The 24038-nt window shown below is 38.5% G+C and overlaps 1 protein-coding gene across 1 annotated transcript in view; it reads right to left on the bottom strand.

The window, feature by feature from the left end:
- Positions 1–21782, bottom strand: part of ASB10 (ankyrin repeat and SOCS box containing 10) — a 67252-nt gene extending 45470 nt beyond the window's left edge. Inside the window, exons 1-3 of the mRNA XM_075847568.1 lie at positions 21590–21782; positions 18486–18753; positions 13738–14242 (exon numbers count right to left, since the gene is read on the bottom strand). Coding sequence (XP_075703683.1) covers positions 13738–14242; positions 18486–18753; positions 21590–21782 — 966 coding nt within the window. The remainder of the gene's footprint in view (positions 1–13737; positions 14243–18485; positions 18754–21589) is intronic.
- Positions 21783–24038: the final 2256 nt, after the last annotated feature.

The following is a 24038-nucleotide window of genomic DNA, read 5'->3' as shown; positions in this document are numbered from 1 at the left end:
ATGTAATATGTGAGGAGTACATCAGGATATATGTAATATGTGAGGAGTACATCAGGGTATATGTAATATGTGAGGAGTACATCAGGGTATATGTAATATGTGAGGAGTACATCAGGATATATGTAATATGTGAGGAGTACATCAGGGTATATGTAATATGTGAGGAGTACATCAGGATATATGTAATATGTGAGGAGTACATCAGGATATATGTAATATGTGAGGAGTACATCAGGGTATATGTAATATGTGAGGAGTACATTAGGATATTTGTAATCAGTGCGGAGTACATCAGGGTATGTGTAATATGTGAGGAGTACATCAGGGTATATGTAATATGTGAGGAGTACATCAGGATATATGTAATATGTGAGGAGTACATCAGGATATATGTAATATGTGAGGAGTACATCAGGGTATATGTAATATGTGAGGAGCACATCAGGGTATATGTAATATGTGAGGAGTACATCAGGATATATGTAATATGTGAGGGGTACATCAGGATATATGTAATATGTGAGGAGTACATCAGGATATATGTAATCAGTGCGGAGTACATCAGGATATATGTAATATGTGAGGAGTACATCAGGATATATGTAATATGTGAGGAGTACATCAGGATATATGTAATATGTGAGGAGTACATCAGGGTATATGTAATATGTGAGGAGTACATCAGGGTATATGTAATATGTGAGGAGTACATCAGGGTATATGTAATATGTGAGGAGTACATCAGGGTATATGTAATATGTGAGGAGTACATCAGGATATATGTAATATGTGAGGAGTACATCAGGATATATGTAATATGTGAGGAGTACATCAGGATATATGTAATATGTGAGGAGTACATCAGGGTATATGTAATATGTGAGGAGTACATCAGGGTATATGTAATATGTGAGGAGTACATCAGGGTATATGTAATATGTGAGGAGTACATCAGGGTATATGTAATATGTGAGGAATACATCAGGGTATATGTAATATGCGAGGAGTACATCAGGGTATATGTAATATGTGAGGAGTACATCAGGATATATGTAATATGTGAGGAGTACATCAGGATACATGTAATATGTGAGGAGTACATCAGGATATATGTAATATGTGAGGAGTACATCAGGGTATATGTAATATGTGAGGAGTACATCAGGGTATATGTAATATGTGAGGAGTACATCAGGATATATGTAATATGTGAGGAGTACATCAGGGTATATGTAATATGTGAGGAGTACATCAGGAAATATGTAATATGTGAGGAGTACATCAGGATATATGTAATATGTGAGGAGTACATCAGGGTATATGTAATATGTGAGGAGTACATCAGGGTATATGTAATATGTGAGGAGTACATCAGGGTATATGTAATATGTGAGGAGTACATCAGGGTATATGTAATATGTGAGGAGTACATCAGGGTATATGTAATATGTGCGGAGTACATCAGGGTATATGTAATATGTATGGAGTACATCAGGGTATATGTAATATGTGAGGAGTACATCAGGGTATATGTAATATGTGAGGAGTACATCAGGATATATGTAATATGTGAGGAGTACATCAGGGTATATGTAATGTGTGAGTACATCAGGGTATATGTAATATGTGAGGAGTACATCAGGATATATGTAATATGTGAGGAGTACATCAGGATATATGTAATATGTGAGGGGTACATCAGGATATATGTAATATGTGAGGAGTACATCAGGATATATGTAATATGTGAGGAGTACATCAGGATATATGTAATATGTGAGGGGTACATCAGGGTATATGTAATATGTGAGGGGTACATCAGGATATATGTAATATGTGAGGAGTACATCAGGATATATGTAATCAGTGCGGAGTACATCAGGATATATGTAATATGTGAGGAGTACATCAGGATATATGTAATATGTGAGGAGTACATCAGGATATATGTAATATGTGAGGAGTACATCAGGATATATATAATATGTGAGGAGCACATCAGGATATATGCAATCTGTGAGGAGTACATCTGGGTATATGTAATATGTGAGGAGTACATCAGGGTATATGTAATATGTGAGGAGTACATCAGGGTATATGTAATATGTGAGGAGTACATCAGGATATATGTGAGGAGTACATCAGGATATATGTAATATGTGAGGAGTACATCAGGATATATGTAATATGTGAGGAGTACATCAGGATATATGTAATATGTGAGGAGTACATCAGGGTATATGTAATCTGTGAGGAGTACATCAGGGTATATGTAATATGTGAGGAGTACATCAGGATATATGTAATATGTGAGGAGTACATCAGGATATATGTAATATGTGAGGAGTACATCAGGGTATATGTAATATGTGAGGAGTACATCAGGGTATATGTAATGTGTGAGGAGTACATCAGGGTATATGTAATGTGTGAGGAGTACATCAGGATATATGTAATATGTGAGGAGTACATCAGGATATATGTAATATGTGAGGAGTACATCAGGATATATGTAATATGTGAGGAGTACATCAGGATATATGTAATATGTGAGGAGTACATCAGGATATATGTAATATGTGAGGAGTACATCAGGATATATGTAATATGTGAGGAGTACATCAGGATATATGTAATATGTGAGGAGTACATCAGGGTATATGTAATATGTGAGGAGTACATCAGGGTATATATAATATGTGAGGAGTACATCAGGGTATTTGTAATATGTGAGGAGCACATCAGGATATATGTAATATGTGAGGAGTACATCAGGGTATATGTAATGTGTGAGGAGTACATCAGGATATATGTAATATGTGAGGAGTACATCAGGATATATGTAATATGTGAGGAGTACATCAGGATATATGTAATATGTGAGGAGTACATCAGGATATATGTAATATGTGAGGAGTACATCAGGATATATGTAATATGTGAGGAGTACATCAGGGTATATGTAATATGTGAGGAGTACATCAGGGTATATATAATATGTGAGGAGTACATCAGGGTATTTGTAATATGTGAGGAGCACATCAGGATATATGTAATATGTGAGGAGTACATCAGGGTATATGTAATGTGTGAGGAGTACATCAGGATATATGTAATATGTGAGGAGTACATCAGGATATATGTAATATGTGAGGAGTACATCAGGATATATGTAATATGTGAGGAGTACATCAGGATATATGTAATATGTGAGGAGTACATCAGGATATATGTAATATGTGAGGAGTACATCAGGATATATGTAATATGTGAGGAGTACATCAGGGTATATGTAATATGTGAGGAGTACATCAGGGTATATATAATATGTGAGGAGTACATCAGGGTATTTGTAATATGTGAGGAGCACATCAGGATATATGTAATATGTGAGGAGTACATCAGGGTATATGTAATATGTGAGGAGTACATCAGGGTATATGTAATATGTGAGGAGTTCATCAGGGTATATGTAATATGTGAGGAGTACATCAGGATATATGTAATATGTGAGGAGTACATCAGGGTATATGTAATATGTGAGGAGCACATCAGGGTATATGTAATATGTGAGGAGTTCATCAGGGTATATGTAATATGTGAGGAGTACATCAGGATATATGTAATATGTGAGGAGTACATCAGGGTATATGTAATATGTGAGGAGTACATCAGGGTATATGTAATGTGTGAGGAGTACATCAGGGTATATGTAATGTGTGAGGAGTACATCAGGATATATGTAATATGTGAGGAGTACATCAGGATATATGTAATATGTGAGGAGTACATCAGGATATATGTAATATGTGAGGAGTACATCAGGATATATGTAATATGTGAGGAGTACATCAGGGTATATGTAATATGTGAGGAGTACATCAGGGTATATATAATATGTGAGGAGTACATCAGGGTATTTGTAATATGTGAGGAGCACATCAGGATATATGTAATATGTGAGGAGTACATCAGGGTATATGTAATATGTGAGGAGTACATCAGGGTATATGTAATATGTGAGGAGTTCTTTAGGGTATATGTAATATGTGAGGAGTACATCAGGATATATGTAATATGTGAGGAGTACATCAGGATATATGTAATATGTGAGGAGTACATCAGGGTATATGTAATATGTGAGGAGTACATCAGGATATATGTAATATGTGAGTGGTACATCAGGGTATATGTAATATGTGAGGTGTACATCAGGATATATGTAATATGTGAGGAGTACATCAGGATATATGTAATATGTGAGGAGTACATCAGGGTATATGTAATATGTGAGGAGTACATCAGGATATATGTAATCAGTGCGGAGTACATCAGGATATATGTAATATGTGAGGAGTACATCAGGATATATGTAATATGTGAGGAGTACATCAGGATATATGTAATATGTGAGGAGCACATCAGGATATATATAATATGTGAGGAGCACATCAGGATATATGCAATCTGTGAGGAGTACATCTGGGTATATGTAATATGTGAGGAGTACATCAGGGTATATGTAATATGTGAGGAGTACATCAGGGTATATGTAATATGTGAGGAGTACATCAGGATATATGTGAGGAGTACATCAGGATATATGTAATATGTGAGGAGTACATCAGGATATATGTAATATGTGAGGAGTACATCAGGATATATGTAATATGTGAGGAGTACATCAGGATATATGTAATATGTGAGGAGTACATCAGGATATATGTAATATGTGAGGAGTACATCAGGATATATGTAATATGTGAGGAGTACATCAGGATATATGTAATATGTGAGGAGTACATCAGGATATATGTAATATGTGAGGAGTACATCAGGATATATGTAATATGTGAGGGGTACATCAGGGTATATGTAATATGTGAGGGGTACATCAGGATATATGTAATATGTGAGGAGTACATCAGGATATATGTAATCAGTGCGGAGTACATCAGGATATATGTAATATGTGAGGAGTACATCAGGATATATGTAATATGTGAGGAGTACATCAGGATATATGTAATATGTGAGGAGTACATCAGGATATATATAATATGTGAGGAGCACATCAGGATATATGCAATCTGTGAGGAGTACATCTGGGTATATGTAATATGTGAGGAGTACATCAGGGTATATGTAATATGTGAGGAGTACATCAGGGTATATGTAATATGTGAGGAGTACATCAGGATATATGTGAGGAGTACATCAGGATATATGTAATATGTGAGGAGTACATCAGGATATATGTAATATGTGAGGAGTACATCAGGATATATGTAATATGTGAGGAGTACATCAGGATATATGTAATATGTGAGGAGTACATCAGGATATATGTAATATGTGAGGAGTACATCAGGGTATATGTAATATGTGAGGAGTACATCAGGATATATGTAATATGTGAGGGGTACATCAGGATATATGTAATATGTGAGGAGTACATCAGGATATATGTAATCAGTGCGGAGTACATCAGGGTATATGTAATATGTGAGGAGTACATCAGGATATATGTAATATGTGAGGAGTACATCGGGATATATGTAATATGTGAGGAGTACATCAGGATATATGTAATATGTGAGGAGTACATCAGGGTATATGTAATATGTGAGGAGTACATCAGGATATATGTAATATGTGAGGAGTACATCAGGGTATATGTAATATGTGAGGAGTACATCAGGATATATGTAATATGTGAGGAGTACATCAGGGTATATGTAATATGTGAGGAGTACATCAGGATATATGTAATATGTGAGGAGTACATCAGGATATATGTGAGGAGTACATCGGGATATATGTAATATGTGAGGAGTACATCAGGATATATGTAATATGTGAGGAGTACATCAGGGTATATGTAATATGTGAGGAGTACATCAGGATATATGTAATATGTGAGGAGTACATCAGGGTATATGTAATATGTGAGGAGTACATCAGGGTATATGTAATATGTGAGGAGTACATCAGGGTATATGTAATATGTGAGGAGTACATCAGGGTATATGTAATATGTGAGGAGTACATCAGGATATATATAATATGTGAGGAGCACATCAGGATATATGTAATAAGTGAGGAGTACATCAGGGTATATGTAATATGTGAGGAGCACATCAGGGTATATGTAATATGTGAGGAGTTCATCAGGGTATATGTAATATGTGAGGAGTACATCAGGATATATGTAATATGTGAGGAGCACATCAGGGTATATGTAATATGTGAGGAGTTCATCAGGGTATATGTAATATGTGAGGAGTACATCAGGATATATGTAATATGTGCGGAGTACATCAGGATATATGTAATATGTGAGGAGCACATCAGGGTATATGTAATATGTGAGGAGCACATCAGGGTATATGTAATATGTGAGGAGTACATCAGGGTATATGTAATATGTGAGGAGTACATCAGGGTATATGTAATATGTGAGGAGTACATCAGGATATATGTAATATGTGAGGGGTACATCAGGATATATGTAATATGTGAGGAGTACATCAGGATATATGTAATATGTGAGGAGTACATCAGGGTATATGTAATATGTGAGGAGTACATCAGGATATATGTAATCAGTGCGGAGTACATCAGGATATATGTAATATGTGAGGAGTACATCAGGATATATGTAATATGTGAGGAGCACATCAGGATATATATAATATGTGAGGAGCACATCAGGATATATGCAATCTGTGAGGAGTACATCTGGGTATATGTAATATGTGAGGAGTACATCAGGATATATGTAATATGTGAGGAGTACATCAGGATATATGTAATATGTGAGGAGTACATCAGGATATATGTAATATGTGAGGAGTACATCAGGGTATATGTGATATGTGAGGAGTACATCAGGGTATATGTAATATGTGAGGAGTACATCAGGGTATATGTAATATGTGAGGAGTACATCAGGGTATATGTAATATGTGAGGAGTACATCAGGATATATGTGAGGAGTACATCAGGATATATGTAATATGTGAGGAGTACATCAGGATATATGTAATATGTGAGGAGTACATCAGGATATATGTAATATGTGAGGAGTACATCAGGATATATGTAATATGTGAGGAGTACATCAGGATATATGTAATATGTGAGGAGTACATCAGGATATATGTAATATGTGAGGAGGACATCAGGATATATGTAATATGTGAGGAGTACATCAGGATATATGTAATATGTGAGGGGTACATCAGGGTATATGTAATATGTGAGGGGTACATCAGGATATATGTAATATGTGAGGAGTACATCAGGATATATGTAATCAGTGCGGAGTACATCAGGATATATGTAATATGTGAGGAGTACATCAGGATATATGTAATATGTGAGGAGTACATCAGGATATATGTAATATGTGAGGAGTACATCAGGATATATATAATATGTGAGGAGCACATCAGGATATATGCAATCTGTGAGGAGTACATCTGGGTATATGTAATATGTGAGGAGTACATCAGGGTATATGTAATATGTGAGGAGTACATCAGGGTATATGTAATATGTGAGGAGTACATGAGGATATATGTGAGGAGTACATCAGGATATATGTAATATGTGAGGAGTACATCAGGATATATGTAATATGTGAGGAGTACATCAGGATATATGTAATATGTGAGGAGTACATCAGGATATATGTAATATGTGAGGAGTACATCAGGATATATGTAATATGTGAGGAGTACATCAGGATATATGTAATATGTGAGGAGTACATCAGGGTATATGTAATATGTGAGGAGTACATCAGGATATATGTAATATGTGAGGGGTACATCAGGATATATGTAATATGTGAGGAGTACATCAGGATATATGTAATCAGTGCGGAGTACATCAGGGTATATGTAATATGTGAGGAGTACATCAGGATATATGTAATATGTGAGGAGTACATCAGGATATATGTAATATGTGAGGAGTACATCGGGATATATGTAATATGTGAGGAGTACATCAGGATATATGTAATATGTGAGGAGTACATCAGGGTATATGTAATATGTGAGGAGTACATCAGGATATATGTAATATGTGAGGAGTACATCAGGGTATATGTAATATGTGAGGAGTACATCAGGATATATGTAATATGTGAGGAGTACATCAGGATATATGTAATATGTGAGGAGTACATCAGGATATATGTGAGGAGTACATCGGGATATATGTAATATGTGAGGAGTACATCAGGATATATGTAATATGTGAGGAGTATATCAGGATATATGTAATATGTGAGGAGTACATCAGGATATATGTAATATGTGAGGAGTACATCAGGGTATATGTAATATGTGAGGAGTACATCAGGGTATATGTAATATGTGAGGAGTACATCAGGGTATATATAATATGTGAGGAGTACATCAGGGTATATGTAATATGTGAGGAGTACATCAGGATATATGTAATATGTGAGGAGTACATCAGGATATATATAATATGTGAGGAGCACATCAGGATATATGTAATAAGTGAGGAGTACATCAGGGTATATGTAATATGTGAGGAGTACATCAGGATATATGTGAGGAGTACATCAGGATATATGTAATATGTGAGGAGTACATCAGGATATATGTAATATGTGAGGAGTACATCAGGATATATGTAATATGTGAGGAGTACATCAGGATATATATAATATGTGAGGAGCACATCAGGATATATGTAATATGTGAGGAGTACATCAGGGTATATGTAATATGTGAGGAGTACATCAGGATATATGTAATATGTGAGGAGTACATCAGGGTATATGTGATATGTGAGGAGTACATCAGGATATATGTAATATGTGAGTAGTACATCAGGGTATATGTAATATGTGCGGAGTACATCAGGGTATATGTGATATGTGAGGAGTACATCAGGATATATGTAATATGTGAGTAGTATATCAGGATATATGTAATATGTGAGGAGTACATCAGGATATATATAATATGTGAGGAGTACATCAGGATATATGTAATATGTGAGGAGTACATCAGGATATATGTAATATGTGAGGAGTACATCAGGATATATGTAATATGTGAGGAGTACATCAGGGTATATGTAATATGTGAGGAGTACATCAGAATATATGTAATATGTGAGGAGTACATCAGGATATATGTAATATGTGAGGAGTAAATCAGGGTATAAGTAATATGTGAGGAGTACATCAAGGTATATGTAATATGTGAAGAGTACATCACGGTATATGTAATATGTGAGGAGTACATCAGGGTATATGTAATATGTGATGAGTACATCAGCATATATGTGAGGAGTACATCAGGGTATATGTAATATGTGAGGAGTACATCAGGATATATGTAATATGTGAGGAGTACATCAGGGTATATGTAATATGTGAGGAGTACATCAGGATATATGTAATATGTGAGGAGTACATCAGGATATATGTAATATGTGAGGAGTACATCAGGGTATATGTAATATGTGAGGAGTACATCAGGGTATATGTAATATGTGAGGAGTACATCAGGATATATGTAATATGTGAGGAGTACATCAGGATATATGTAATATGTGAGGAGTACATCAGGGTATATGTAATATGTGAGGAGTACATCAGGGTATATGTAATATGTGAGGAGTACATCAGGATATATGTAATATGTGAGGAGTACATCAGGGTATATATAATATGTGAGGAGCACATCAGGATATATGTAATAAGTGAGGAGTACATCAGGGTATATGTAATATGTGAGGAGTACATCAGGATATATGTGAGGAGTACATCAGGATATATGTAATATGTGAGGAGTACATCAGGATATATGTAATATGTGAGGAGTACATCAGGATATATGTAATATGTGAGGAGTACATCAGGATATATATAATATGTGAGGAGCACATCAGGATATATGTAATATGTGAGGAGTACATCAGGGTATATGTAATATGTGAGGAGTACATCAGGATATATGTAATATGTGAGGAGTACATCAGGATATATGTAATATGTGAGGAGTACATCAGGGTATATGTGATATGTGAGGAGTACATCAGGATATATGTAATATGTGAGTAGTACATCAGGGTATATGTAATATGTGCGGAGTACATCAGGGTATATGTGATATGTGAGGAGTACATCAGGATATATGTAATATGTGAGTAGTACATCAGGATATATGTAATATGTGAGCAGTACATCAGGGTATATGTAATATGTGAGGAGTACATCAGGATATATGTAATATGTGAGGAGTACATCAGGGTATATGTAATATGTGCGGAGTACATCAGGGTATATATAATATGTGAGGAGTACATCAGGATATATGTAATATGTGAGGAGTACATCAGGATATATGTAATATGTGAGGAGTAAATCAGGGTATAAGTAATATGTGAGGAGTACATCAAGGTATATGTAATATGTGAAGAGTACATCACGGTATATGTAATATGTGAGGAGTACATCAGGGTATATGTAATATGTGATGAGTACATCAGCATATATGTGAGGAGTACATCAGGGTATATGTAATATGTGAGGAGTACATCAGGATATATGTAATATGTGAGGAGTACATCAGGGTATATGTAATATGTGAGGGGTACATCAGGGTATATGTAATATGTGAGGAGTACATCAGGGTATATGTAATATGTGAGGAGTACATCAGGGTATGTGTAATATGAGAGGAGTACATCAGGATATATGTAATATGTGAGGAGTACATCAGGATATATGTGAGGAGTACATCAGGGTATATGTAATATGTGAGGAGTACATCAGGGTATATGTAATATGTGAGGAGTACATCAGGATATATGTAATATGTGAGGAGTACATCAGGATATATGTAATATGTGAGGAGTACATCAGGATATATGTAATATGTGAGGAGTACATCAGGATATATGTAATGTGTGAGGAGTACATCAGGGTATATGTAATATGTGAGGAGTACATCAGGGTATATGTAATATGTGAGGAGTACATCAGGGTATATGTAATATGTGAGGAGTACATCAGGATATATGTAATATGTGAGGAGTACATCAGGGTATGTGTAATATGAGAGGAGTACATCAGGATATATGTGAGGAGTACATCAGGGTATATGTAATATGTGAGGAGTACATCAGGGTATATGTAATATGTGAGGAGTACATCAGGGTATGTGTAATATGAGAGGAGTACATCAGGATATATGTGAGGAGTACATCAGGATATATGTAATATGTAAGGAGTACATCAGGGTATATGTAATATGTGAGGAGTACATCAGGATATATGTAATATGTGAGGAGTACATCAGGGTATATGTAATATGTGAGGAGTACATCAGGATATATGTAATATGTGAGGAGTACATCAGGGTATATGTAATATGTGAGGAGTACATCAGGGTATATGTAATATGTGAGGAGTACATCAGGGTATATGTAATATGTGAGGAGTACATCAGGGTATATGTAATATGTGAGGAGTACATCAGGGTATATGTAATATGTGAGGAGTACATCAGGATATATGTAATATGTGAGGAGTACATCAGGGTATATGTAATATGTGAGGAGTACATCAGGGTATATGTAATATGTGCGGAGTACATCAGGATATATGTAATATGTGAGGAGTACATCAGGGAATATGTAATATGTGAGGAGTACATCAGGATATATGTAATATGTGAGGAGTACATCAGGATATATGTAATATGTGAGGAGCACATCAGGATATATGTAATATGTGAGGAGTACATCAGGATATATGTAATATGTGAGGAGTACATCAGGATATATGTAATATGTGAGGAGCACATCAGGATATATGTAATATGTGAGGAGCACATCAGGATATATGTAATATGTGAGGAGTACATCAGGGTTTATGTAATATGTGAGGAGTACATCAGGATATATGTAATATGTGAGGAGTACATCAGGATATATGTAATATGTGAGGAGTACATCAGGGTATATGTAATATGTGAGGAGTACATCAGGATATATGTAATATGTGAGGAGTACATCAGGGTATATGTAATATGTGAGGAGTACATCAGGATATATGTAATATGTGAGGAGTACATCAGGATATATGTAATATGTGAGGAGTACATCAGGATATATGTAATATGTGAGGAGTACATCAGGATATATGTAATATGTGAGGAGTACATCAGGATATATGTAATATGTGAGGAGTACATCAGGATATATGTAATATGTGAGGAGTACATCAGGGTATATGTAATATGTGAGGAGTACATCAGGGTATATGTAATATGTGAGGAGTACATCAGGGTATATGTAATGTGTGAGGAGTACATCAGGATATATGTAATATGTGAGGAGTACATCAGGATATATGTAATATGTGAGGAGTACATCAGGATATATGTAATATGTGAGGAGTACATCAGGATATGTAATATGTGAGGAGTACATCAGGATATATGTAATATGTGGGGAGTACATCAGGGTATATGTAATATGTGAGGAGTACATCAGGATATATGTAATATGTGAGGAGTACATCAGGATATATGTAATATGTGAGGAGTACATCAGGGTATATGAAATATGTGAGGAGTACATCAGGGTATATGTGATTTGTGAGGAGTACATCAGGATATATGTAATATGTGAGGAATACATCAGGATATATGTAATATGTGAGGAGTACATCAGGATATATGTAATATGTGAGGAGTACATCAGGATATATGTAATATGTGAGGAGTACATCAGGATATATGTAATATGTGAGGAGTACATCAGGGTATATGTAATATGTGAGGAGTACATCAGGGTATATGTAATATGTGGGGAGTACATCAGGGTATATGTAATATGTGAGGAGTACATCAGGGTATATGTAATATGTGAGGAGTACATCAGGGTATATGTAATATGTGAGGAGTACATCAGGATATATGTAATATGTGAGGAGTACATCAGGGTATATGTAATGTGTGAGGGGTACATCAGGGTATATGTAATATGTGAGGAGTACATCAGGATATATGTAATGTGTGAGGGGTACATCAGGATATATGTAATGTGTGAGGAGTACATCAGGGTATATGTAATATGTGAGGAGTACATCAGGGTATATGTAATATGTGAGGAGTACATCAGGGTATATGTAATATGTGAGGAGTACATCAGGATATATGTAATATGTGAGGAGTACATCAGGATATATGTAATATGTGAGGAGTACATCAGGGTATATGTAATGTGTGAGGAGTACATCAGGATATATGTAATATGTGGGGAGTACATCAGGGTATATGTAAAAAGATTTTCTACTGAGCCCATACATTGATTTTCGGAAAAATCCGAATAGACACGAAGTGGCTGAACGCTCACACGAGCACTACTGCAGCTTCCTTTTAGGGATTAGTGGGGTCTCAGTGCTCGGTCCCCCACTAATCAAACTTCTGACATGTCACTATAACGTCAGAAGTCTGTCAAACGTTAAGTTACCTTTTAAAGCAGATGTCTATACAGCTGCTCTGCCCTTCCCCATGCTTTACACTGCAACTCTGCTTTCTTAAGGCACAACTATGATTAGTGACTGCAGCTACTTTATCAATATAAATTCTCTCATCAGAGGCTAATGCTTCTGCTGTCTTTTCCCTGTACTTTACACTGCAGCTCTACTTGCTCACATTAGTTGAAGCCTGTTACCTTGCTGAGGGCCCCGGGCCACACACGGATGGCGCCATGATTCAGCAGGGCGCGCACTATGAGCTCGGGCTGGTTCTGCAGCTTGTAAGACGTCACCTGGAGGATGTTCTGCATGGCTGTATTCCCGCTGTAGCTCATGGCGTTCACCTCTGCCCCCTGCTCCAGCAGCAGCGCCACGGTCTGAGGATTGGCGCTCTTACACGCCAGGTGAAGGGGACTCTGCTGGTCATTGTCTCGAGTGCGGATGTTGGCGCCGCTGTCAATGAGCCGCTGGCACACTTTATAGTAACAGTCCAGCTGGTCAGTGGTCTGGGGGTGACTGCAGGCTACACTTAACGGAGTCTCTCCTTGGACATCTCTCTTATCCACCGCAGCTCCATAACGAAGGTAAAGGTCCACGTGTCCCAATAACCCATGACGAGCAGCCCCATGTAACGGAGTCAGATCCTCATCCTCAGTCTGGCTGTTCACGTGGGCTCCATATTGTAAAAGCAGCTTGGCACACCTGGGAGAGCGAACCAAAGGAAAAATGAGAGAAGTAGATCATCTACTGCGTTATCTGTGGTGTTACATAGGACTGCAGGTAACATCGACTACATTATCTGCACTCAGAGAGTTATCACTGTGTTATCTGTGGTGTTACATAGGACTGCAGGTAACATCGACTACATTATCTGCACTCAGAGAGTGATCACTGTGTTATCTGTGCTGTTACATAGGACTGCAGGTAAACTATTACATTATCTGCACTTAGAGGGTTATCACTGTGTTATCTGTGGTGTTACATAGGACTGCAGGTAACACTACTACATTATCTGCACTCAGAGAGTGATCACTGTGTTATCTGTGGTGTTACATAGGACTGCAGGTAACACTATTACATTATCTGCACTTAGAGGGTTATCACTGTGTTATCTGTGGTGTTACATAGGACTGCAGGTAACACTACTACATTATCTGTACTCAGAGAGTTATCACTGTGTTATCTGTGCTGTTACATAGGACTGCAGGTAACACTACTACATTATCTGTAATCAGAGAGTTATCACTGTGTTATCTGTGGTGTTACATAGGACTGCAGGTAACACTATTACATTATCTGCACTTAGAGGGTTATCACTGTGCTATCTGTGGTGTTACATAGGACTGTAGGTAACACTACTACATTATCTGTAATCACAGAGATATTACTGTGCTATCTGTGGTGTTACATAGGACTGCAGGTAACATCTACTACATTATCTGTACTCAGAGAGTTATCACTGTGTTATCTGTGGTGTTACATAGGACTGCAGGTAACACTACTACATTATCTGCACTCAGAGAGTGATCACTGTGTTATCTGTGGTGTTACATAGGACTGCAGGTAACACTACTACATTATCTGCACTCAGAGAGTTATCACTGTGTTATCTGTGGTGTTACATAGGACTGCAGGTAACACTATTACATTATCTGCTCTTAGAGGGTTATCACTGTGTTATCTGTGGTGTTACATAGGACTGCAGGTAACATCTACTACATTATCTGTAATCAGAGAGTTAGGACTGTGTGTTATCTGTGGTGTTACATAGGACTGCATGTAACATCTACTACATTATCTGTATTCTGAGAGTAATCTCTGTTATCTGTGCTTTTACATAGGACTGCATGTAACATCTACTACATTATCTGCACTCAGAGAGTGATCACTGTGTTATCTGTGGTGTTACATAGGACTGCAGGTAACACTACTACATTATCTGTACTCAGAGAGTTATCACTGTGTTATCTGTGGTGTTACATAGGACTGCAGGTAACACTACTACATTATCTGTACTCAGAGAGTTATCACTGTGTTATCTGTGGTGTTACATAGGACTGCAGGTAACACTACTACATTATCTGTAATCAGAGAGTTATCACTGTGTTATCTGTGGAGTTACATAGGACTGCAGGTAACATCTACTACATTATCTGTACTGAGAGTTATCACTGTGTTATCTGTGGTGTTACATAGGACTGCATGTAACATCTACTACATTATCTGTACTCTGAGAGTAATCTCTGTTATCTGTGCTGTTACATAGGACTGCAGGTAACATGTACTACATTATCTGTACCCAGAAAGAGTTATCACTGTGTTATCTGTGCTGTTACATAGGACTGCAGGTAACACTACTACATTATCTGTAATCAGAGCGTTATCACTGTGTTATCTGTGGTGTTACATAGGACTGCAGGTAACACTACTACATTATCTGTAATCAGAGAGTTATCACTGTGTTATCTGTGGTGTTACATAGGACTGCAGGTAACACTACTACATTATCTGTAATCAGAGAGTTATCACTGTGTTATCTGTGGTGTTACATAGGACTGCAGGTAACATCTACTACATTATCTGTAATCAGAGAGTTATCACTGCGTTACCTGTGCTGTTACATAGGACTGCAGGTAACACTACTACATTATCTGTACCCAGAAAGAGTTATCACTGTGTTATCTGTGCTGTTACATAGGACTGCAGGTAACATCTACTACATTATCTGTAATCAGAGAGTTATCACTGCGTTACCTGTGCTGTTACATAGGACTGCAGGTAACATCTACTACATTATCTGTACCCAGAAAGAGTTATCACTGTGTTATCTGTGGTGTTACATAGGACTGCAGGTAACATCTACTACATTATCTGTAATCAAAGAGTTATCACTGTGTTATCTGTAGTGTTACATAGGACTGCAGGTAACACTACTACATTATCTGTAATCAGAGAGTTATCACAGTGTTATCTGTGCTATTACATAGGACTGCAGGTAACATCTACTACATTATCTGTAATCAGAGAGTTATCACTGTGTTATCTGTGCTGTTACATAGGACTGTAGGTAACATCTACTACATTATCTGTACCCAGAAAGAGTTATCACTGTGTTATCTTTGGTGTTACATAGGACTGCATGTATCATCTACTACATTATCTGTACTCTGAGAGTTATCACTGTTATCTGTGCTGTTACATAGGACTGTAGGTAACATCTACTACATTATCTGTACCCAGAAAGAGTTATCACTGTGTTATCTGTGCTGTTACATAGGACTGCAGGTAACATCTACTACATTATCTGTACCCAGAAAGAGTTATCACTGTGTTATCTGTGGTGTTACATAGGACTGCAGGTAACATCTACTACATTATCTGTACTCTGAGAGTAATCTCTGTTATCTGTGCTGTTACATAGGACTGCAGGTAACATGTACTACATTATCTGTACCCAGAAAGAGTTATCACTGTGTTATCTGTGCTGTTACATAGGACTGCAGGTAACACTACTACATTATCTGTAATCAGAGCGTTATCACTGTGTTATCTGTGGTTTTACATAGGACTGCAGGTAACACTACTACATTATCTGTAATCAGAGAGTTATCACTGTGTTATCTGTGGTGTTACATAGGACTGCAGGTAACACTACTACATTATCTGTAATCAGAGAGTTATCACTGTGTTATCTGTGGTGTTACATAGGACTGCAGGCAACATCTACTACATTATCTGTAATCAAAGAGTTATCACTGTGTTATCTGTAGTGTTACATAGGACTGCAGGTAACACTACTACATTATCTGTAATCAGGGAGTTATCACTGTGTTATCTGTGGTGTTACATAGGACTGCAGGTAACATCTACTACATTATCTGTAATCAGAGAGTTATCACTGCGTTACCTGTGCTGTTACATAGGACTGCAGGTAACATCTACTACATTATCTGTACCCAGAAAGAGTTATCACTGTGTTATCTGTGGTGTTACATAGGACTGCAGGTAACAACTACTACATTATCTGTAATCAGAGAGTTATCACTGTGTTATCTGTTCTGTTACATAGGACTGTAGGTAACACTACTACATTATCTGTAATCAGAGAGTTATCACTGTGTTATCTGTGGTGTTACATAGGACTGCAGGTAACACTACTACATTATCTGTACTCAGAGAGTTATCACTGTTATCTGTGCTGTTACATAGGACTGTAGGTAACATCTACTACATTATCTGTACCCAGAAAGAGTTATCACTGTGTTATCTGTGGTGTTACATAGGACTGCATGTATCATCTACTACATTATCTGTACTCTGAGAGTTATCACTGTTATCTGTGCTGTTACATAGGACTGCAGGTAAGGCTGGATTCACACGACCACATTACGTCCGTAATGGACGGAACATATTTCGGCCGGAAGACCCGGACCGAACACAGTGCAGGGAGCCGTGCTCCTAGCATCATAGTTATGTACGATGCTAGGAGTCCCTGCCTTGCTGCAGGACAACTGTCCCATACTGTATCATGTTTTCAGTACGGGACAGTCGTCCTGCAGCGAGGCAGGGACTCCGAGCGTCGTACATAAGTATGATGCTAGGAGCCCGGCTCCCTGCACTGTGTTCGGTCCGGGTCTTCCGGCCGAAATACGTTCCGTCCATTACGGACGTAATGTGGTCGTGTGAATCCAGCCTAACATCTACTACATTATCTGTAATCAGAGAGTAATCTCTGTTATCTGTGCTGTTACATAGGACTGCAGGTAACATCTACTACATTATCTGTAATCAGAGCGTAATCTCTGTTATCTGTGCTGTTACATAGGACTGCAGGTAACATCTACTACATTATCTGTAATCAGAGCGTAATCTCTGTTATCTGTGCTGTTACATAGGACTGCATGTAACATCTACATTATCTGTACCACACACGGTGAGAACTTACAGATAGGACTCCGGCGTCTTACAGAGGTGGAGCGGGAAGATGCCATCTTGGGTCTGTTTGTTGGGGTTGGCTCCATGTCTTAGTAGGATCCTCACACATTCGTTGTGGCCGTTCTTACAGGCTCCATGAAGAGCGCTCTCTCCACCTGGAGCAAAATCCACCTCCGCTCCCTTGTTGAGGAGAAGCTGGAGGCACTCTGTGTATCCACGAGTCGCCGTCACATAGAGCGGGCAGGTAAATTCTTCCTCATACGTCAGAGACCAGATCCCTGGGGGAGAAAAAGGGATCTCTGCTTAGCAAATTAGGGCCCCTTATTTTTGATCAAAAGGATCACACCACACACACACACACACACACACACACACACACGCACACGCACACGCACACACACACCAGATACACATCACACACCAGACACACATTATACACCACACACCAGACACGCATTATACACCCCACACACACACACACCATTTACACCACACACACATTATACACCACACACGCATTATACACCACACACACACACACACACCAGACACACATCACACACCAGACACACATTATACACCACACACACACACACACACACCAGACACACATCACACACCAGACACACGTTATACACCACACACACACCAGACACACATTATACACCACACACACACACACACACACACACACACACACACACCAGACACACATTATACACCACACACACCAGACACACATTATACACCACACACACACACACACACACACACACCATTTACACCACACACACATTATACACCACACACACATTATACACCACACACACCAGACACACATTATACACCACACACACACACACACACACACACACACACACACACACACCATTTACACCACACACACATTATACACCACACACACATTATACACCACACACACACACACACACACCATACACCACACACACACACAAACACACACACACACATACACACACACATACACACCAGACACACATCACACCAGACACACATTATACACCACACACACCAGACACACATTATACACCCCACACACACACACACACACCATTTACACCACACACACATTATACACCACACACGCATTATACACCACACATACACCACACACACACCATACACCACACACACACACAACATATGCACCACACACACATTATACACCACACACACACACACCATATACACCACACACACATTATACACCACACACACCAGACACACATTAAACACCACACACACATTATACACCACACACACCAGACACACATTATACACCACACATACCAGACACACATTATACACCACACACACCAGACACACATTATACACCCCGCACACACACACACACACACACACACACCATTTACACCACACACATTATACACCACACACACATTATACACCACACACACACACACACACACACACACACACACCATACACCACACACACACACACACACACACCATATGCACCACACACACATTATACACCACACACACGCCATATGCACCACACACACACACACACACACCATATACACCACACACACATTATACACCACACACCAGACACACATTAAACACCACACACACATTATACACCACACCATATACACCACACACACACACACACACACACACACACACACCATACACACATCATACAGTGCACACCAAACAACACAAAGGGATTGATGGAACTTGTACATGGACAGTTCATCATCTGAACTGGAGTGATGAGTGGAATGACATTAACAGAGTAGCCATACAATGGGAGAATATCCCAGAAAACAGCTCCATATAACATATCATATAACATATCACATATCACATATCACATATCGCATATCGCATATCGCATATCGCATATCGCATATCACATATCACATATCACATATCGCATATCGCATATCGCATATCGCATATCGCATATCACATATCACATATCACATATCACATATCACATAACATAACATATCACATAACATATCACATAACATATCACATAACATATCACATAACATATCACATAACATATCATATAACATATCACATAACATATCACATAACATATCACATAACATATCACATAACATATCACATAACATATCACATAACATATCACATAACACATATCACATATCACATATCGCATATCGCATATCGCATATCGCATATCGCATATCGCATATCGCATATCGTATATCGCATATCACATATCACATATCACATAACATATCACATAACATATCACATAACATATCATATAACATATCACATAACATATCACATAACATATCACATAACATATCACATAGCATATCATATAACATATCACATAACATATCGTATAACATATCACATATCACATATCACATATCACATATCACATAACATATCACATAACATATCACATAACATATCACATAACATATCACATAACATATCATATAACATATCGTATAACATATCGTATAACATATCACATATCACATATCACATAACATATCACATAACATATCACATAACATATCACATAACATATCACATAACATATCATATAACATATCACATAACATATCACATAACATATCACATAACATATCACATAACATATCACATAACATATCACATAACATATCACATAGCATATCATATAACATATCACATAACATATCGTATAACATATCACATATCACATATCACATATCACATAACATATCACATAACATATCACATAACATATCACATAACATATCATATAACATATCGTATAACATATCGTATAACATATCACATATCACATATCACATATCCCATAACATATCACATAACATATCACATAACATATCGTATAACATATCGTATAACATATCATATCACATATCACATATCACATATCACATATCACATATCACATATCACATAACATATCACATAACATATCAAGGAGGCTGAGAACTGGAGCTTTCCATGTAAACTCTAGTAACTACAATTCATATCCAAACCTGTTCTGAGCCCCACCACATATAAGACGACCATGACAAGACTACAGGTCCCATACTCAGAGCGTGTGTGTTGTAGCGATAGTTCCTCCACTCGTCCATGTCACTTGTGTCAAACACGGCGTCTGGACGGATGAGATCATGGGATTTCTCCAGCAGTTTCTGGACAATGTCTGCGTGACCGGATAGAAGCGAGAGCCAGAAGTGCAAGGCCGTCCCATCCGCCTTCCGGGTCACAATCACCGTGGACATGGAGACGACTCGTTCCTGCTTCTCCTTCTTTCTATGGTTCCATGTTGTCTTCTCGGTTTCTGCTCCGCTTGCTCTGAAGCTTCTGTTGCTGGGTCGCTGTACTATATTTGGAAGATTTCGATTTGACCTGCTGATGGATCGCCAAGTTCTCTGATTTCACTTCCATGGTGGGGGATGGTAACATGTTCTGGAGTTCTACCAGCTTCAAGTCCATGATTGGGTTCGGACAACTCTGAATGAAGGTGCGTGGGTGGAGAGGAGACAGTGGAGCGCCACGTAAATATCGTATCACGTCATTACCAGGAGCTGCACCGGCCACACTCACACTTTTTCCGCTACCGATTTTTTTTCATTTTTTTTTTTAAACTCGTATTATGGAACCAAATGAATGAAAGTCTTTATAATATCAAATATTCCATATCCCATAATGCAACAGGGCAGATCATAAAATGGCACACAGCGAAGTATAGACGGAAGGATACATCATATAAGACAAGCGATATACGCCGTATCCACGGGTTATTTATTGCATATGGGGTGTAATGCCCTGAGGGGAAGGGCACCGTGCCCCCCAAACATTCAGGAATTTTGACGGATACCCTCTATTTTTGTATAGAATATTCTCATATTTGAATAGACATTCCCTTAAAAAAAACTATTTGTACACGGTGTGAATACGAGCAGGTCAAATAGACGAAAAGAGGGTGTAACTGGCCGGGATTGTTCACTCGCAAACTGAAAAACGTCTCAAAATACGGAGCCGCTTCAAGGGAAAACCGCTCCTGATTTTCAGACGTTTTTGAAGCCACTCTCGATTTTCGCTGCGTTTTTTACGCCCGTTTTTGGAGCTTTTTCACTAGAGTCTATTGAAAACAGCTCGAAAAACGTCCCAAGAATTCTCCTGCACTTCTTTCTTGCGGATGTTTTTTTACACGGGCGTTTTTCAAAATGGCAGCGTAAAAAAACGGGCCATCAGAACAGAACGCCGTATTTCCCATTGCAATCAATGGGCAGATGTCTGGAGGCGTTCAGCTTCCGATTTTTCGGCTGTTTACAGTGTGAACATACCCTAAGGGGGTCCTAGAGGTCAGGTCCATCACCTCCACCCACGCATCTGACATTGAGTAGTGGCAATCCCAGAATTCATCCCCGTCCACCCAACATCTGCGGCATCTACAGTGCGATAATCCACTCTCACAAGGGTTAAATAACGCGGATAAATAATATTAAAGTTGGACCATCCTATGAATAATTAGGAGAAACAGATAAGTGTGGCCCCGAGAACGGTCCGTGGACACGGCAGCCACTAGGGAGGAGTATGGAGCCGGCTCACGGGATAGACGCCCGGCATACTTCATGATTATAGCCGACACCTCGCTGCCCGCTTCACCCCTTGTTCCTGCCGTCATGCACCGCCCGCACTCAGGATTTGGCAAACAACGCCCAGTTTTATTTTGAGCAAATACAGAATAAAACAACAAAAAGCAGGGAAATTAGGGGTTAAATTGCAGCGATCTTTATATCAAGCAGCCCCCCCCCCCCAATCCTCCACTCATATGCTCTGAACCGCACCTGTCCCATCCTCCTCTGGGGGGTGCACTTACATACACAATATTCTACTTCCCAGAATTCTACAGTCTTAAAGGGACATGACTTAAGGTATGTTTGATGCCTTTGCCATCTATGACCTCCCACCACCAGTAACCAATAAGAGATCACAACTTGAAATTGGTGTAAAGGCCACAGCAGCCATTTATTAAATACACAACTGTATGCAATAAAATAGCAGAACCAGAACATATCAGAAAAAACACTCCATAAATGCTGCAATATTCATCACACATTCTCCAGTTACAGGATCCTGGAAGGCACTTCAGCCATTATATTTAACTCCATCCTTTCCTTGTTAGGTCTGGACTTATTGCCCTACAGCCGTGCTGCACCTGACCCGAGGGCACCAACCATCTCCAAGACCTCTCTCTCCCTACCTGGGGACCCTGCCCATCAGGAATGTATGAAACAAGCTGGGTAACCACTCCCGGCCCCTACGATACTACACAGGGTTAAACGCCCCGAGTTCTTTCCCAACAATCTTCAATGTTGTTCTCCTTCTTCCCATTACGTGCCTTCAAAGACCCCTCCTCCTGCCGCCACGACAATCATGTGTGACCCCTCCTCCTGCCGCCACCACAATCATGTGTGACCCCCTTACACATGAACGTCCCTCCACAACCTCAGGGCTTTCTCCAGGCCATC

The sequence above is a fragment of the Rhinoderma darwinii genome (genome assembly GCF_050947455.1).
Source record: "Rhinoderma darwinii isolate aRhiDar2 chromosome 5 unlocalized genomic scaffold, aRhiDar2.hap1 SUPER_5_unloc_3, whole genome shotgun sequence".
Lineage (NCBI taxonomy): Eukaryota > Metazoa > Chordata > Amphibia > Anura > Rhinodermatidae > Rhinoderma > Rhinoderma darwinii.
This window is presented reverse-complemented; position numbering and strand designations above follow the sequence as displayed.